General features: G+C 40.6%; 1 protein-coding gene across 1 annotated transcript in view; it reads right to left on the reverse strand.

The window, feature by feature from the left end:
- Window positions 1–389: 389 nt before the first annotated feature.
- Window positions 390–17,889, reverse strand: part of LOC120103811 (kinesin-like protein KIN-14L) — an 81,574-nt gene continuing 64,074 nt past the window's right edge. Inside the window, 7 exon segments of the mRNA XM_039120425.1 lie at window positions 390–1,043; window positions 1,984–2,142; window positions 2,241–2,378; window positions 5,692–5,790; window positions 9,994–10,344; window positions 10,607–10,822; window positions 10,937–11,128. Coding sequence (XP_038976353.1) covers window positions 588–1,043; window positions 1,984–2,142; window positions 2,241–2,378; window positions 5,692–5,790; window positions 9,994–10,344; window positions 10,607–10,822; window positions 10,937–11,128 — 1,611 coding nt within the window. The 3' untranslated portion in view covers window positions 390–587.

Raw genomic sequence — 17,889 nt, forward strand, 5'->3', positions numbered from 1 at the left:
CCGAACAAACTAAGGAAGCTAAGGAAACATACCAAGACCAAATAGTATCTTATTCATTTTCTCAATCACTTCGTTCTAATATTCAACATAATGAGAAAATTGCATGACCAATTATTGACCCACCACCATTACTTTGCTCAACCAAGAGTAGAATAGATTGTTGCACTGTTGCTTATTCTAACTGATTTTTTGCATGCTTGGGAGGCTAGAATAATAAATACCATAAAGCTAGCTAGGTGATAACTGCCTGCCAAGATATAATGACCCTGAACATGATAATTACCAAAAGATTATGAACAACAGATTTTTCACAAAAGTAGTGGCTAACTACAAAACACCGCTAAGTTGATGCTTCAGCAGCAAACATTTAGTGAAAAAAGAACAGCAAAAGAAACGGAATACCTAGTTTTCTACGTGCCTCATTGTCAAAATAATACTGTAATCAGAAGTGATATTACAACTCAAAACTTGTTGAAAACTGTATCTATCCCTTGGAAGGATGTCTTAAAATAGTGAATCTTTTTACAAGAATGAGGCAACAATTTACAATGACATACATGTTTTTAAAGTACAAGACACTGCTGCGATTATGACCTCAACGTCTTTAAACGTACCCCCTTTTCCAGCTCTGCAACTAGATCTCTTAGAGCTGGAACTTTACTAGCCAAAGTCCTGTACAATCTAGAGTACCTAGCTCTGGAACCGTCAGCTGTTCGTGCAAGGGCGAGCAAGCTAACTGCCTCAGGCAACTGCTCAAATACTTGTTTGATCTCCTCAAAGCTCATATGAGCAAGAACCAAAGGCCTCGGAACAACCCTTATAATTTCACCTCCTTTTGGTTCTTGGACTCGGGCATCAGCTTTGATGACAAGCTCAGAGTTCGAGTTTGCTCCACATTTAATGATGAATGGGGTCGTAGTCCCTGTGTTGAACTGCAACACATTCCACTGAGTTACTTCAGCATCTGCAGTGGACAATGAATCTGCATATGGTTGGTTAGTTCGTGCTTCATAATCAAGGCGGCCATCCTCTTCAGGTATAGACTGCAAGAATTCATAGTCTCAAATTAAAATGGCTGAGGCCTGTGGTTAATTAATTAATTAAATATTATACTAGTACCTAACTGAAAACCAGTGGAACTCAGTAAAAATATTCAACTTTTTTCTCTTTATCAGATTTTTTTCATACAATGGGACAGAGTCAAGTTGATGAACCATGATTTGCACCATCTGAGCAGCTCGATGACTTGTAATTAGTGTAAGATCCATAACTCCTAATGGGCATCAAATTATACTGGATTTCTGAATGCAAGTAAACTAAAATGAAGAAATCCTATATCTACATGTTTTGCAGATAAAAGACAATTTTAACATAGCACAATTGCAACCTATATATATATATATATATATATATATATATATATATATATATATATATATATTATATATATATATCGGTAGGTCACATGATGTAGAAATTGTTGCATATTTGTCAGCTAATGATAAAAAAAAAACTTATTCTTCTATCCTCGGTATTATCTCTCAATTTCTCTTTGTATAAACATTCAATATATGAAAAAATGTTGTTTCATGGTGAATTATAAGCAAATAACATCCAGAATTCATCCAATCTTAAGAATCCAGTTCTTAATATTGTGCCATGGAATTGAAACATCTGAACAATGAGCCCATCCTGAGCTCTATGATATTCTCCAATACCAGTGAGTGGAAAAAACAGCCATGTAGATCCAGTATTTGTCATAAACTCATAATAGAATCAATCAAAAAGAATGATTTGGGCCCGAGGTATAACTAACATCATATTCCAGAGGTATAATTTAATCCAGTATTCATTAATATAGGTTGATACTCTGAGATCTGGAGTCGGAAGCATTATATGGCAACCTAGATAAGGGGATATGATCTTAAAGAACAAAGATATCCGGTATTCCATCTTGATAGATACTTCAAACTGACAACTTACCTCTACCAATCTCTGAGCCTCCATAATCTGCCTCTGGGCACACGGATGATCAATATCAAGAAGCGATGGCATCCGTTCTAAGAGTTCTTTCAAAGATGCTAGCATTGCTTTCTTTTTGGTTTTGGTAAGAGAGCTTACAGAGGCTTGTCTCGCTATTTCCTGTGACAGAGAGAACCTAGTTTAATGTTTCTTGTAATTTAATCAATTTATTTGACAAACTTTAAATCAAGGAAGAAATGGAACTGAGAGCGGCAGACCTTCACTTGTTTCAGGATGCTATCCAAAGATATGAGAGATGCCAACCGTGCATCTTCAGCTGCTGTTGGAGGATTCCTGATGGGCGAACCACCTTCTGTTGTTAGCAAGGCTGTATCACTCCTCATTTGTTGTAAAATCTGATGATAAATGGCAGCAGCATTAAGATGCACAAACCAAAGTGTACCAAACAATATTTTCCAGATCGTTCACAGAATGTTGTTGATTATAATAATAAAAATAATTTTGATTGATAAAAATGACAAGTTTCCAACTCAATTCTCAGTTTATGAGAAAAAGGTTATGATACTGTGCTTTAGAGCCATTAGTAATTTATCAGGACATGCCTGTCAGTATCATGAGACCACATTTGTTTGCAAATTTATACAATTATCTCAGCAGCAACAGAATCTCTTAATTTTGATTGGGATCCTGCTCAAACAACCTAGAAGTATCATGTACAAAATAAAAAGACTTGTGCACTTGAAAATTTGTGTACTCCCCCCCTCCTCTCTCTCTTACTGTAATTCAGAATTTTAAGTTATAATAACTAGATGTACTTGACATATTACCCTATGAAAATTACATAGGAAAGTTGTGAGATGCTAGAATCAGGTGCAAAGTCAACAAACAGCATAAAAAAGACAAACTTTCAAACATTAAAATATTTACATACAGATATGCATGCATGCATTCATGCAAGCAAGCATAATGCCTAAACCCCACATTAGTTTGATTTACGATAAAAGATGGAAGAAATGGAAACCGAGAAATAAAACAGCATTATTTGAGCAGAACTATATCATTTCAAATAAGAATATGGATAAATAAGGCATAATTCAATACCCCCAAAATCACACTTCTGCTAACAAACACATCCTACAGGAATCTGAGGGGAGGGAGAGTTTCATTGCCTCATAGATTCCTATTCCCATGACATTCTCCATGTAGTTTTACACTTTAAGGCATGATTCCGAGATCAGACACTTTCTAATGTGTCACTCATACTAAAAACTAATGTTCGGCAACTCTATAAGCTCAAAAAGATTTACGCTTTCTAATGTGTCACTCATACTAAAAACTAATGTTCGGCGACTCTATAAGCTCAAAAAGATTTCAAATATATGGACTTTAAGCATAATGAAAAACTTCACCTACTTGGACTGTTTGAATGTTCCTTGTTAAAATAAATCAAAAACCAAAGGGCAGTTTGGGAAGAGGTGAACCAATCCTCCTTGCTTCGGGGGACTGGGAACAGTAATATGAGGCCCAACCAGCATCAACCTGGTTCGCCCTGGCTCATGTCCTGGAGGGAGAAAAAAATTCCCTGCTGGTCTTTTTTCTTCTTCCTTCAATACTCAGATCGCTCCCTCTCATCACTGTGGACCCTACCCCTCTCCCTCTCCCTCCCACAATCCCATGCACATACGTAAATACATATCACATGTGCATGCAAACAAGCATGAAACAGACATGAGATATATGCATGTGCACACACACATATACATTGTACCCTCTAAAACTAGCATTATAATGGAAATCACAGAAAAAAAGGAAACATGCGAGAGGCTAAAAAGTCTTAAAATACATAATACACACACACACACACACAAGTTTCCTTTTTTTTTTTTTCGGGTAACTTCCATTATATTGCTAGTTTTGAATATACAGCATATATTAGTGCCTCCACATGCATGCATATATGTTTGTATGCGTAGTTTATATATATATATATATATATATATATATATATATATATATATATATATATATATATATATATATATATATATATATAAACTACGCATACAAACATATATATATATATATATAACACATACACACAAACACATATCAATTGTATTTATCTTTGAATTTTTAAACATAACGTAACATTAACTCACATTTTTTTAACAAAAACAAGAAGATCAAAAAAGGTAGGAAATGTTTAGTACAGAAAAATTAATAGTTGAGTTCACCCGTATAGATTGTAAGCATAAATAGGTATATGTGCATTGTACCTATGTGAGTGCTTGTCATACTGCCCAGAGTACAAGAAAATATGTAGCATGGTACTATATGAGATAAACAAACACTCAAAAATTGCTTTCAACTGGTTAGCTGAAAAAATTGACCATAGTCAGACCTTCCAATTAGTGTAACAAAATGGGATCAGATTATCAAAACCAACACCTAATACATCCAAATTATGAGAATTTGACAAAGAACATTACCTAACACATAAACGTTTTGAGTAAGATGATTCATTGGATATCATCCCCAGGAGTGGAGCCAAGATTTTGACATAGGGGGGTCAAGTCTTATGATTTTATTATATCCATTTAATTTTAATTAATATTTATTATTAAAATAAATAATCAAAAATCAAAAATCTTATTCATTCTCAACTAAGATTGAGAATTTTTTAACCTCAATGGAAATAAAAATTTAGAAAATCATTGGTAGAAGCCTCGTAACATTCATAATGATTAAAAAATGATTATGCATCTTTATGGTGTTGAACGAAAATAAGGGCTGATTGAAGAAAAGCAAATGGGATTCCTTCCAGAAAATATATATTGGTGGAATTAGGTAGTTGAAAATTTTAACGTAACAAAAAAGGCACGACAATCAAATAAAGTTGGGTTCAAAAAAGAATATAAGATTGAATAAATAAATTTAATTGAAGCATAACTTGACACTAATATCCAGGAATGAGACCACTATCATTGATAGACTCATGGAATCCTTTTTCTTCAGTATTGCTTTGACAATGTCATGCAGTCGCCTAAAATCTTCCCAACCCCAAAGAGAGAGAGAGAGAAGCCTGCTATCTTTGTCTAGAACACAGAAAGATTGAGGTCCCAGATCCTCGAGAGAGAGAGAACGAAGGCACAAGAGGGCATGCTAGTCTGATAGTTTCTACTATAACCTTCTCTATCTTTTAGCATCAATCCAGAGATCTCTTTTTAAAAATGATTTAAAAAAATAGCGGCCCAATGCACTAGGCTGCCACCACTATGAGGTCTAGGAGGATCGAATAATGCAATCTTATCCATGCATGCAGAGAGGTTGTTTTCATGTTTCGAACCAATGATGCCCAGGTCATAACAGAGTAACCGTTGCACCAAGGCTCACCATCTAAATTTATCAAATAATGAGAAAAAAATTAAATGTAGCTATTTTTAAACTTATCAAATAAGGAATTGAGGTAGATCCTAATCCATTAGGGGGGGCTCTTACATGTACTACATGTATACAGGGGCCATGCCCCCATTCCCAGGTGCACTTGGCTCCACCCTTGATCATCCCTAGTCCTCCATTTTTTTATTTAGAAGTTTAATTAGGCATAGATAGAAGTTGCCACCTATACCTATTAATGTGTCCTTGAAACAAACATAGTTCTACAACTCAAAATAATACATATGATGGTACAAGTATGCAAGCAACTACCTTCTTTCTCTTATGATCAACAGACTCTAGAGCTGAACGGAGCTTATTCACATGGGAAATGTCCTCAGCCTGTTCCGTTGCCAAGGTACCTGCTATATCCTATCAAAAACCAAGACACAAGAAAGAAAGAAGTCAAATTCATAGTTCATACATTCTTCAAAGGCTTATAAAAAAATTAAAACATAAAACAAAAGGTCTTAATTGTTCTGCACCTTAAAAATGATAAGAATCTGAATACTAAGCCTGCAGGTGATATGTTATACACATATAAGAAAATGAACATATGTATACATACATGGATGCATATATGGCATAAGATATATGGGTACAATATACTGAATTCAGAAAGAAAGAGACCTAATCTCCAATGATATGAAGCATCTTGTCGAAGGAAGATGAGCAAAAGGTGACATGACATCAGGTGGTATATAAGTCTAAAAATATTCTGTTGATTGGAAGTTCTCTACAAAAATATCCAACAGGAATTGCTGGATGCATGATATGTTTTCAAGATTACTCAAACACCATTACAAGCATTAGGTTCTCATTAACATGACAAACCATCATACTCATCGAACTACTGTTCTAACAAATATGGGTTGGAAATACAGAAGAACTCTGAGTCAATAATGTTCCAACTTCCATGAAAGGATTGAGCAGCATGCATGACTGCTCTGTACAATATATCAATCATCTAGAGTTCGGTGCCACATTGCTGACTAAGAAAAGTTTAAGCAAGATAACGGATTGCTATTAAACCTGCAAGGCCAGTTGGCAAGTAGGGAATCTACCACATTGGTTGCATTTTAAGATCACACGACCAAAGCAACTGTTGAAATCCCCCATGTATTGGTCAAATTTCAAGATCACAAAGCCAAAGAGCAACTCTCCAAAAGTCCCCAGATTTGGAATAGTCAAGTGAGATGCACTGCCTGTGACAACTGAATGTCAAACTACTTCACTCTTTATGAGGTTAATGGCTGCTCATCCAAATAGTTGTCAATATACAGTCTACCAACCAATTGTATACATAGTAACCCGAAGAACAAAAGAATCATCAATTAGCAAGTACAAAGTAAAACAAACAGTGGTTTAAAAGCTTTGTGAAATTTATTTGTCATTTCTATACACAATTCATTGATCATAATATACAATGTCTAAGATTCTTTAAAATCAAAATTCCACATCATCATTCCCTGACTATAAGATTGAGTCAGCATAAATTACAGCATTAGCATTTTGACTAGATTGTGGGGAAAAAGCCTACTGGGCAACAAATCAAGATCTCATACCATTGGTCATGATCCACATAATCGAGAGTTAAATCCCAGTACCAAGGCCCATCCTGGTCTAGTGCCAGGACGGCACTCAAATGATCTTGGATGGATCCTTAACAACCATTAAAACATGAATAAAGGTAAAAATTAAAAAAATAAATTAAAAATACTGGTTCCCAGGACAACAAGCCATCCCAAGTGTCAGGATGTAACTATCCCAGTTTGCACCAATCAAGATGGACCAAGAAAACCTATTCTAGAGAGACCAGGGCCCTGAATGTGTTCCAGGGCACGATCTCTCTAGTCCAATGCAGTATCCTAGGGTAGACCAAATCCTTAATCCTAGATAAAGACCCAAATTCAATAGGCTTAGTACTTTAGACCAAGGTCGGAGGAATCGGTAGCGGGCATCGTACCAATTCTTCGATGGGACGAGTCAGTACGGACCGTGCTGGGCCTGTACCGATAAAGTCAACTGTACCGTAGAATAAAAAAAGAAAGACAAGGGGGGGAGAGGGAGGCTGGCGGAGGGTGGCGGATGCCGACAGAGGCCGAGGGGGCGGCAAAGACCACGACTGGTTTTTCTGTTTCGAACGAAACAGGGATCCGGTTGCGGTTAAAAAAATTTGCGATTTTTAAGTTAAGTCGGCAAGCGAGTTGCATGGCCCCCCGCGAAGGGCCCAAATCGAATCCTATGCTTGGCCACCTTATCCTGCTGCCACTGATTATCCAGGCTCGCCTGCATGGCAGCCTGGATCTGTGCCTCCTCGTCATCTGGAGCAGACACCTCTAACTCTCTGGAGTGACAAAAAGATGGCTCTGCCGCTCAGTAGTCCACCTCCGCCTTGAAAATTCTCTTCTTTATTGCTCTGAAATCAGCGAAGTACTTCATCAGCTGCCGAACGTCATATGGGCATTTTCAGCATATAGATACATTGGAATAACTGCCAGCTAAGTACTGCTTCAACCTGGTTATCCCTCTCTTGAATTGTGTTGCACTAGTTGCACTTCCAATGGTGCCGATCCGAGAGCATTTACTCATGATCCGAACCAATATCACGCTTTGACTTCTTTTTTCTTGATGGCTCCATTTCTGCAGGTTTATCAACTACATTAGTTTATCAATTCTTTAATAATAGCAAAATTAACTTATGATGAAAATAATTTTTTAAGTCAGAAAATACATCTAATTTATCTAATACATAATACTAATTTTTTATATTTATTTATTTATATATTTTTAATTTAAAAATATGTTTAAATATCATAAATTCAGAAAAATATGTTTTATACTTCCAAAATTACTTCTTAATTATAAAATAGCAGCAATACATACTCCTAATTTTTTATAATTTTTGATATTATTTATATATTTTTAATTATTTTTGAATTTAAAAATAATTTTTAAATATTAATATTTCAAAAATTAATTTTCACTCAGATCCATGTAGATTCTAGCAATGGATGCTACATATATTTTTCTAGGCCCTTGGGCATGGATTACTTATTTTTTAATTTTTTTCAATTTAAGCGCATGATCGTATCAAAACTTGAATGAATGAACACCAAATTTTTTTGGAAAGTATCTAGCATACCCCAAAATACACTTCTGATTGTAAATATATTTTTTAATTTTTAATTTTTATTTTTTTTATTTTTTAATATAAAAATATATTTTAAATTTTTAAAAATTATATAAAATACGAAAATTAAAAAATTTTATGTCATCGTATAGATCGTCCATAGATCTACAATATATAATAAAATCAATCCAGAATCAAAAATTTTAGTTTAATCTTTCCTTATTTTGCAATTTTCAAGCTATTTTTTCAAGCGGCTCCAAAAAGAGAGAATGAGATAGGTGAGAGAAAGCACACCTTATGTAGACTTGGATCTTCCTTCTGAAGTGTTAAATCAGTGTGATTTTTGATCCTGTGGAAAGAGAGGAATGGCGACCGCCGCTTACTAATGTTGTTGGAAAGGCCTTCTCGAGCCTTTCCAACATTAGAACAGCACACAAAGGGAAAGGGAGGTGGCCATTTCAGAACCTGGTCGACTCCGAACGATTCCGGCCGGCTCCGAACTGTTCACACCTGTAAGATCCACTCGAATCTTTTCCGACCGGTTCCAGTCGGTTCGATAACGATTATGGCCGGTTCGGGGCTAGAACCAAAACTGCAGGCCGAACCGACCCGATTTTCCACCAGGTTGGCGCGGTACGGACTGAACCGGGCGGTTCGGCCCGGTTCCGCAGTCCTTGCTAAAACCCATTACCTAGAAACCGTGTTAGCAATCAAGGTATAATCATCAACATTTGAAGTAGGTTTATGACTTCCTAAACTTGACATAAACTATTTATAATTGGTTTCAATATCTGGCCAAGGTAGCCTTTTATTTTTCTTTTTTTTTTTGGTGGTAACTGCAGTTTCATATAGCTCCAACGTGAATACATCCTGCCAGATCAAAAGAAAGTAAAGAGTACAACGGAGGAGGTAAATCTCCTACAAGGATTAAGTGTATAACACAGTGTATAACAAGAAACCTTAAGTCTCATTTAGTGGGTAGGGAAAACTTACAAGGATTAAGTGCAGGCATTCAGTCCACGCCACATGGAACAAATGCCAGTGCATCCCAAGCACCAGCATAGCAAAGCATGGCAACAACATGCAACAGTTAAAACCTTGGTAACTTATTTGCCACACATGCAACTAGCGAACAACCCTCTTATGTAACTCTAAACATAGAATGAGTTCAAATAAATAACTAATAATACAAGTTTTATACTCCCCAACCTAAATTAGGGTGTGATAAAACTGTTGTTAGTATCCAGACCAGAAAACCACAGGTAGTGCTCCAATTGAATTGTTCAAGAAGCATTGAACATGAACAGGGGAAGAGTTTACTTAGGAAAACATTTGGCCATAAGGACATCAAAGATAGGCGACCACTATAAGAAAGAAAAATGATCAACCTCTGCAGGAAAATTACATTAATAGGTAAATAAGGAGAGTAACATAAGAGGCACCTTCAGGTGTTGCAATTGTGATGTGTAAACCCTCTTAGTGTATTCGGATAAAAGCTGGCCTAAAGCATCAGTGCTAGGATGCTGTGCAGTACCAAGACCAGCCATCCATCCATCCATTATTGCAGTTGACAGAAGTTCTAGTTGCCCAGTCGTCCCTCCTATAGCATCACCACCAGTAACAGAAAGAAACTCAAAATTCTCTGCAAGCCATGATCGGATTTGACGTTGCAGCTCTCCAGCTGGTGTATGAACAAAAAGAGCAGCAAGAGCCTTGTTCCCAACTGCAAAAGCTTTGGCCTCCTCAGTTATTTCCCGGAGCTTTCCACCAGTAACATGCTGCCTCCATGTTTCCTGTCCGGAGAAAACAAACAAAAATAATTAGTAGGTGCCACAAAAAGTAGAGGCAGGAGCAAGATATGTTCTTCATGGATAAAGAAAACAAACAATCAGAATCTCTCATAAACTATTGGTAAACTATAAAACAACATAGGAATAATTATCAAGAACAATAAAAAAGAGTTGTAAAAGTGTGAAATATTCCAGTTCTCAGAATCCAGAAGGGAAAAAAGAATAATTGAAGTTCATAGAGTATGAGAAATATCAGCATCTGTACCTGATCAATCCCTCGAAGCTTTAAGACAATGGATGAAAACTTGGACTTCTTTTCTTGTTTTATATTAACCTTAAAACCATGGATCTGTTCATCAACAATAGCAGTCCTTGCACTGGAATCATAACGAACAGGAGATCTGCCTGGGCTATTACCCCGGCTGGAACTTCTACTTCTGCCGCTGTTAGCTTTCTCTAGAAAACGTTCAACTGGAGAAACCTATTAAAGCAAAGGACCATGTACAAACCTTTTTCTCACATCTATGCGAAATGACAAGCAATTTGACAGAAAACTTACACCAAGGAAGAACATATAGTATTACACATTCATTACCTTAATGGATTGCAGCTCTGGTGACCTAGCAAGCAAAGACCTTACATACAAAATTCTAACTCGTGAAACTAGCATGGTATCCATTACCATCCTTGGTTCCATTTTCCGGATGAATGAAAAAACAGCATCTCTGATTTCAGCAAGTATTTCATGTTCACGTGCAGCACCAGCTTTGATTACTGCAGCCAAAACCTGTAATATGGTAATGTATTGGTTTTGGTCAGAATAACTGCTCATATTTATATCAGTTGATGATTTACTCATATATGAAAACAACATACTGGAAAGGAATTATGAAGACTAAAGGATCAGTCTACAACAAATAACATGGGAGCAACAAAAAAGAACAAGAATATAGCACAAGAAAAGATGCTCCTTGAACACCATTTCTACCACCTTAAGTTTATATTTGCCGCCTTGTCTGTTGGGATTGTTTGTGCATCCAAAACAAGCTAGAAGCCACTAACAGTAACTGATTAATTTCCATTAAAACTGTTAGACACCTAATTGTGTTGATAGAAGCTCGTTTAATTAAAAACAGGGAATCATGCACCCACATTCATGCAACATGATAATTCTCTTTGAACCTTACAATTTGTACTTGCATGAGTTTAGTGCAAAGGCTAGTTTCTCAATTTGTGACCCTCAAAGTCTATGATTCGAAGGTGATTCTGCTACCATGATTTTCTGTCCTAAGCATGGCAATGAATGATACAGGAAGCATCCATGTATAAGTATTCATATAACTCATGTCCAGACGGGAACCATGTCGCCAATTGTTTAGCCAGCTATGCAGTGTCACAAGATGTTCAAACAATAAGCTAGACTTTACTATTATTAAATCTCCAGGAGCAAGTGAAAATTATGGATGATCGTGGACAAGCACCACCAAACCGCCCCCGAACCACCCTGGACTGGGGCTCCACCACCACTGATGACTCCACCATTGTCGATAACTTCACGACAACAATGGCTCCAAGTTATGCCCCTCTTTCCCTCTCTCTCAATTCTACTCTCGGGAGCTTTCTCCACCCTCGCCCCTCTCTCTCAATGCTCTGTCGCCACCAACAACTCCGCAATGACGATGGTTCTTCAACAACGATATTGGTTAGGTTATGGTTCCACGACAACGAGGTACACCGCTCTCCCCCTCCCACCCTCTCCTCCTCTCCCACCCTCTCCTCCTCTCCCCTCTCCCTCTCCCACCCTCTCCTCCTCGCCCCTCTCCCATACCAAACCAGTCGCAACCAGTACGTCTTCCGATACTAGTTCGGTGAACCTCACAAGAGGATGTTACTTTGTTAGAGCTGCCTATTGTTTGTTTTCTACATTTGTTTTATTTTCCAATGTGTTTGCTAAAAGCTTTGGCTCCTTTTTCACTGAAAAGCTAGTAGGCACGAGATTCGTTAGCCCATAGTTCGACAGAGCTTCTAACAATCTTAATTCTTAAATCCATGATAGATCTCAGCCAGGTTAAACAGACCCCCAGCTTATGAAAAAACTCATTGTTAGACATGATCCCCTAACCACACCACATTGCCTAAATGTGGTTAATATATGCAATCACACACCATATGGGCCGAAAAAACAGTCAACTTAGCATTATATGGCAACATATGCAGCCTGTATAGAACTGTGCAGCTATACATGCAGCATGCTTCACATTATTAGGGCCACATACTCTTACGCAGATTCAAGCACATGGATTGGGTTTAAGCTAATTCTCAGGTGGATGCGAGTTTCGGCCAAGCCTATGTGTATAAAATGTTACTATATTAATTATGTTATAGCTATCGCTATTAGTATTAAGTACTAGATAATCTATTAGTTTTATTATTATAGCTATTACTTATTCAAGAAAATATTACTATCACTACACTTGTTTTATTGCATTTAATATATTTAATCTATTCTTAAACAGTTATACGTGCCTACATATGCAGCTTGCATACCCCATATGTGCTATGTGGTCCCGTGATTGTTGCATGCTATAGCCATCTTTTAAAACGCATACTTTAAGCCAAGACACGAATTCTGTTTAATTATACTTATTCCCACAATACTACAAAAAGTTTCTTTTCCATATTTACCTATCTATCTTTATCATTTATCACATCAACAATTACAGTTTGAGCTCTCTAGAACTGAACATCAATTAGGGCAGCCAGCCTACTATGGGCACCTGTAGGGATTAGTGTGTGAGACCGCGATCCACAAACTGACGCATGAGACTCACTCTTGACTTGGGAATGGAGAAGGGAAACAAAGTGACGCAGTCAGGGATGGGGTTTATGTAGTGGACTCGGATAGAAGAGCTGATCTTTGCTCTCTCTTTTTGTTTTTCTCAAGTGGCGGTTGGGGTTTTGATTAATAGAAGGATGAAGGAAGAAGAAAATGATGATGATGAAGAGATTGGGTTCTATGGATGGCAGGCAAGTTAACGAACTGGCGAATAATTGGACTAGGACTAGAGTTAGGGCATGGTGATGATGGATGCAAGGAAGATAACTAGGTCTTGATTGAAAGAGTCTCACCTTCACTCAAGAACCCAGGGTTAGCATGAAGGAGGAGTCTCACCTTTCCAACTTCTACCGATGAAAAACCTCAGCGTCTCACCTTGGAAGAAGGAACCTTTAGAGTCTCACCAAAGGAGGAAGAAGAAGCCTCACACCTCTCAATCTCAAGAGCAATTGAAAACCAAAATTAATTCTCTGATTTTTATTTTTCAACCTCTCCTTTATACAGAGTAAGAGGTTGAAAAAATAAGGACTCTTACAACCAGAATTTTAGGACTCTAAATATGGACTCTTCAAATCAATCATTTGACGAAACCAACTGACGAAACCCACCAAACCAACTAAGACTCCCAAATAACTAGGACTCTTTAAAGAAACATGCACTAAGAGTCCAAATCCGCTAGGATTCTTTCCAAACGACACATGGACTCAATGAACAAAACTCCAACTAATCTAGAACTCCTCATGATGCATGGAAGAGAGTCCAAATCAACTAGAACTCTTCCCCAAACGTCACATGGACCAAATAGACAACTTCTAATCACTTAAAAACTCCTCAACGCCATAAACTCAATGTGATTATATGGCATTGGGACCCAAACTCCAATTGACTCAACCAAACTAAAGGACTCAATCTCCATATGACTCAACATGCCCAAACAAACAAAAAGGACTCAATGTAATTGGGCGTTGAAACACTCGAACCCAATGTAATTATGTGCTGAAAATCTTGGACCCACTGTTATTCGGGCACACCCAAGCAAGGATCCAAACTCGACGTACATCTATCATGACTCGGGCTTGTGCTCCTGCATCAATTCTCCCCGACTGAGAAGAACTCGAGTCCGTCGAGTTGAGGCTGAAAAGCTCATGTAAATCAAGCGATCGAGGAGGACGCCTAGGCGGTCGATAAGTGAAACAAAGCTGCATGAAAAAGCTCCGTGTGTGCTGATCCGCTGGGCACCCCGATGTGGGTGCATGCGCACAGCTGGTGCACGCGAGGCTGATGTGCACGGACTAATGCGGGCTGCCAACTGAAGAGGCATGCTGATATGGGCTAATGCATGCTGTAATCCGTTGATCGCCATGATCTGAATTTATGAATTCCATAAAGGAATCTTGAAAATCAGCAAACGAATATCTTTTCAGACTTACATAAAACTCCTTCAGTCAAAGAACTTAAAGATCTTGTTGAAGGTGTTGCTTGTGCTCCTCTCGGCTTTGACTAAAAATCAGATTATTCACCTCGAAATCTGATAGTATCTCTTCTAAAATTTCAGAACCATCCAATGCGAACACAGTTCCATCTTCATGTTTGGTCTCCGCTGAATTTTCTAAACTATCTTCCTTGGGTAATTCTTTTGGAGTTACATCAAAAAAATAAACTAAAATAGGCTTAGATTTAGATAGTATCACCTCTGAAATTTGTTCTTCCACGTTGTCTTTCACCTTGTCCTCAACCTCAGTAGGCTTAGGAGAAACTTCAGGGGAAGGAGAAGTTATCTCAACGGCAGGGACATCATCAGACGATGCTTCTGAATTTTCAAGGCTAGCGCAAAGATCTTCAAAATTCTACTGATCTTTAGTGGAACAAATGTCAGCGAGGTGCCCTCGGCCACCGCACTTGGAGCAATCGGGTTTGCTTCTTCTTTGCGGCATGAGACTCATTATTTTTTTCGCTGAATTTTATTATTCCTCACTCTAGATATGTACCCCTATTTGTAGAAATTTCAAATCTTATGGATGGAGAAATACCATGAGGAAGGAGTGCCTTTGTTGCTGCGTTCTAAAGGTCGTCGCCCAACTTGTGGTTTGACACGGCTACAACGTCATAATTCTGCCTCCACAACATCCATCTTCCATGATTGAGCAGCCATTTGATTTTGAACTTCATCCATCAGATCATCTCGTTGTCGTTCGATGTTGTAGGGATAGTATTGATCGTCATAGTAGGGATCATTATAATAGGAATCATAATAGTAGGAACGACTTCTTTTTGTACTCATGTGGATCGATTTGCTCTGATACTAATTGACGTAGTCGGGGATGGGGTTTATGTGGTGGACTCAAACAGAAGGGCTGATCTTTGTTCTCTTTTTGTTTTTCTCAAGGGGCGGTTAGGATTTTGATTGATGGAAGAATGAAGGAAGAAGAAGATGATGATAAAGAGATTGGGTTTTATAGATGGCAGCCAAGTTAACGAACTTGCAAATAATTGGACTAGGGCTAGAGTTAGGGCGTGGTGATGATAGATGCAAGGAAGATATTAGGAAGATAACTAGGTCTTGACTGAAAGATTCTCACCTTCACTAAAGAACCCGAGGTTGGCATGAAGAAGGGTCTCACCGTTCCAGCTTCTGCCGATGAAGAACCTCAGCGTCTCACGAAGAATTTCCAAAGCGTCTCACCTAGGAAGAAAGAACCTTTAGAGTCTCACCAAAGGAGGAAGAAGAAGCCTCACGCCTCTCAATCTCAAGAGCAATTGAAAACTGTTACGGGGGAACTCAGCCACCATGCCCCACGTGACCGGCACGCGCGCCCTAGAAGATTACAGCTGCCCCTTGATCCAGTAACCCGACCCCGAGTCGGATATCTTCGGCCTCGCAGCCCGACCCCGAGTCGGCTGCCCCTTGATCCAGTAACCCGACCCCGAGTCGGATATCTTCGGCCTCGCAGCCCGACCCCGAGTCGGCTGCCCCTTGATCCAGTAACCCGACTCCGAGTCGGATATCTACGGCCTCGTAGCCCGACCCCGAGTCGGCTGCCCCTTGATCCAGCAATCCGACCCCGAGTCGGCAATCTCTCGACAACGACAGGCTGTTCCCCTGAAGCACGCCGCGACCCTCTGCTCCACTACTCCCTGCAACGGTCGTATCCGGCACTGCTCCACAATCTCCTGTAACAGCCGTACAAAGCGGAGCTCCACTACGCCCTGTCATGGCCGTACCCAGCGCTACCCCACGACGCCCTGTAACGGCCATGTCAGTGGCAACTCCATCGTGCCACACGATGACCAACCCCCCAGAAGGACCCCCCAGCCTGGTATATATGCGGCTGGGGGGAGAAGGGGGGAGGTAAGCAAGAACTTCCAGTGCATTCTCTTACTTGCTACAGTTATCTCTCCTTCTCCTCCAATCTCCTCTGACTTGATCGTCGGAGGGCCCCCACTACCCCAGTGGTGGTGCGAGGCTTGCTTGCAGGTTTACCGGTGGAAGGTGGAGCGCAATCAACACCAACCAAGGCAACTCAAACGGAACCCCGTTCACACCGCTGTGCCAATCGTTCTCGGTTTGGACCACCAGCAACAGTTGGCGCTAGAAGGAGGGCCGAATCTCAGAGCGATCGTAATGGCACGGCGAGGTGGTCGTGGAGCTTCCAATGCCTCCGGTCGCGGGGCCTCTCGCGCCTCCGGCCGGGAGGCCGCTGCGTCTCCAACACATTCTCAGCAACACTCCACCGTTCCACCTCCCATTCAGATGGTCGAAGCCGCTCGGTTCGACCAGTTAGCCCAGCAGGTTCGCACCCTCGCGGAGGCAGTGCAGAACCTGCAGGGTGTGATGTCTCGGGCGCCGCAGCGGGCCCAGGGGCCGCTGCTCCCTGAGCGCTCACCTGTCCTCCTCAACCCGCGCTCCTTCCTCTCCCATGGGGAAGAGCGCCGGCGCGAGGAAGATTCTCGAGCACGGTCCATCCTGCCGGGACCTTCCCATCGGAGCTGCGCGGGGTACGAGAGGCGGGCCCGGGCGCGTTCCCAGACCCCCCAGTCCTCCAGGAACCCGCGCTCCAGTCGATCCCCCTCACGCCGCTCCTTGTCTTCCACCCACCGGTCGCGCTCCCTGGACCGGCGGGTGGACGATCTCCACAGGCAACTCCAGGTCCTGAAGGGCCACTCCAAAGATCCCTTCGCCGATTTGGAGATCTCCTCCCAGCCGGCGCTTGCCTCGAGGATCCTGCGGACCCCAAATCCGCCGGGGTTCAAAATGCCGGCGATCGAGCCCTACGACGGGGCGGCGGACCCGCGAGATCACGTCGAGAGTTTCAGGACCCTTATGCTCCTCCACGGAGCATCAGATCCTCTCCTCTGCAAGGCCTTCCCGGCGACCCTCCGTGGCCCGGCAAGGGCGTGGTTCGCCGGCCTGGAGGCTAACTCAATCCAGTCCTTCGACCAGTTTACTCGCCTCTTCATCACCCATTTCGCCGTCAGTAGCCGGCGGCGACTGGTCTCTGACTCCCTCTTTGATGTCCGGCAAAACGAGGGAGAAAGCCTGCGGGATTATCTTACCCGCTTCAACAAGGCTACCCTGGAAGTCCGGAACCTGAGCCAGGAGGTGGCTCTTTCAGCCCTGAAGCGTGGCTTCCGAAAGGGCAGACTCACCTTCTCCTTGGACAAACGCCTGCCGCGGAGTTTTCCGGAGCTGTTGTCCCGGGCGAACCAGTATG

This window comes from Phoenix dactylifera, unplaced genomic scaffold, assembly GCF_009389715.1.
Source record: "Phoenix dactylifera cultivar Barhee BC4 unplaced genomic scaffold, palm_55x_up_171113_PBpolish2nd_filt_p 000802F, whole genome shotgun sequence".
NCBI classification, from domain to species: Eukaryota; Viridiplantae; Streptophyta; class Magnoliopsida; order Arecales; family Arecaceae; genus Phoenix; species Phoenix dactylifera.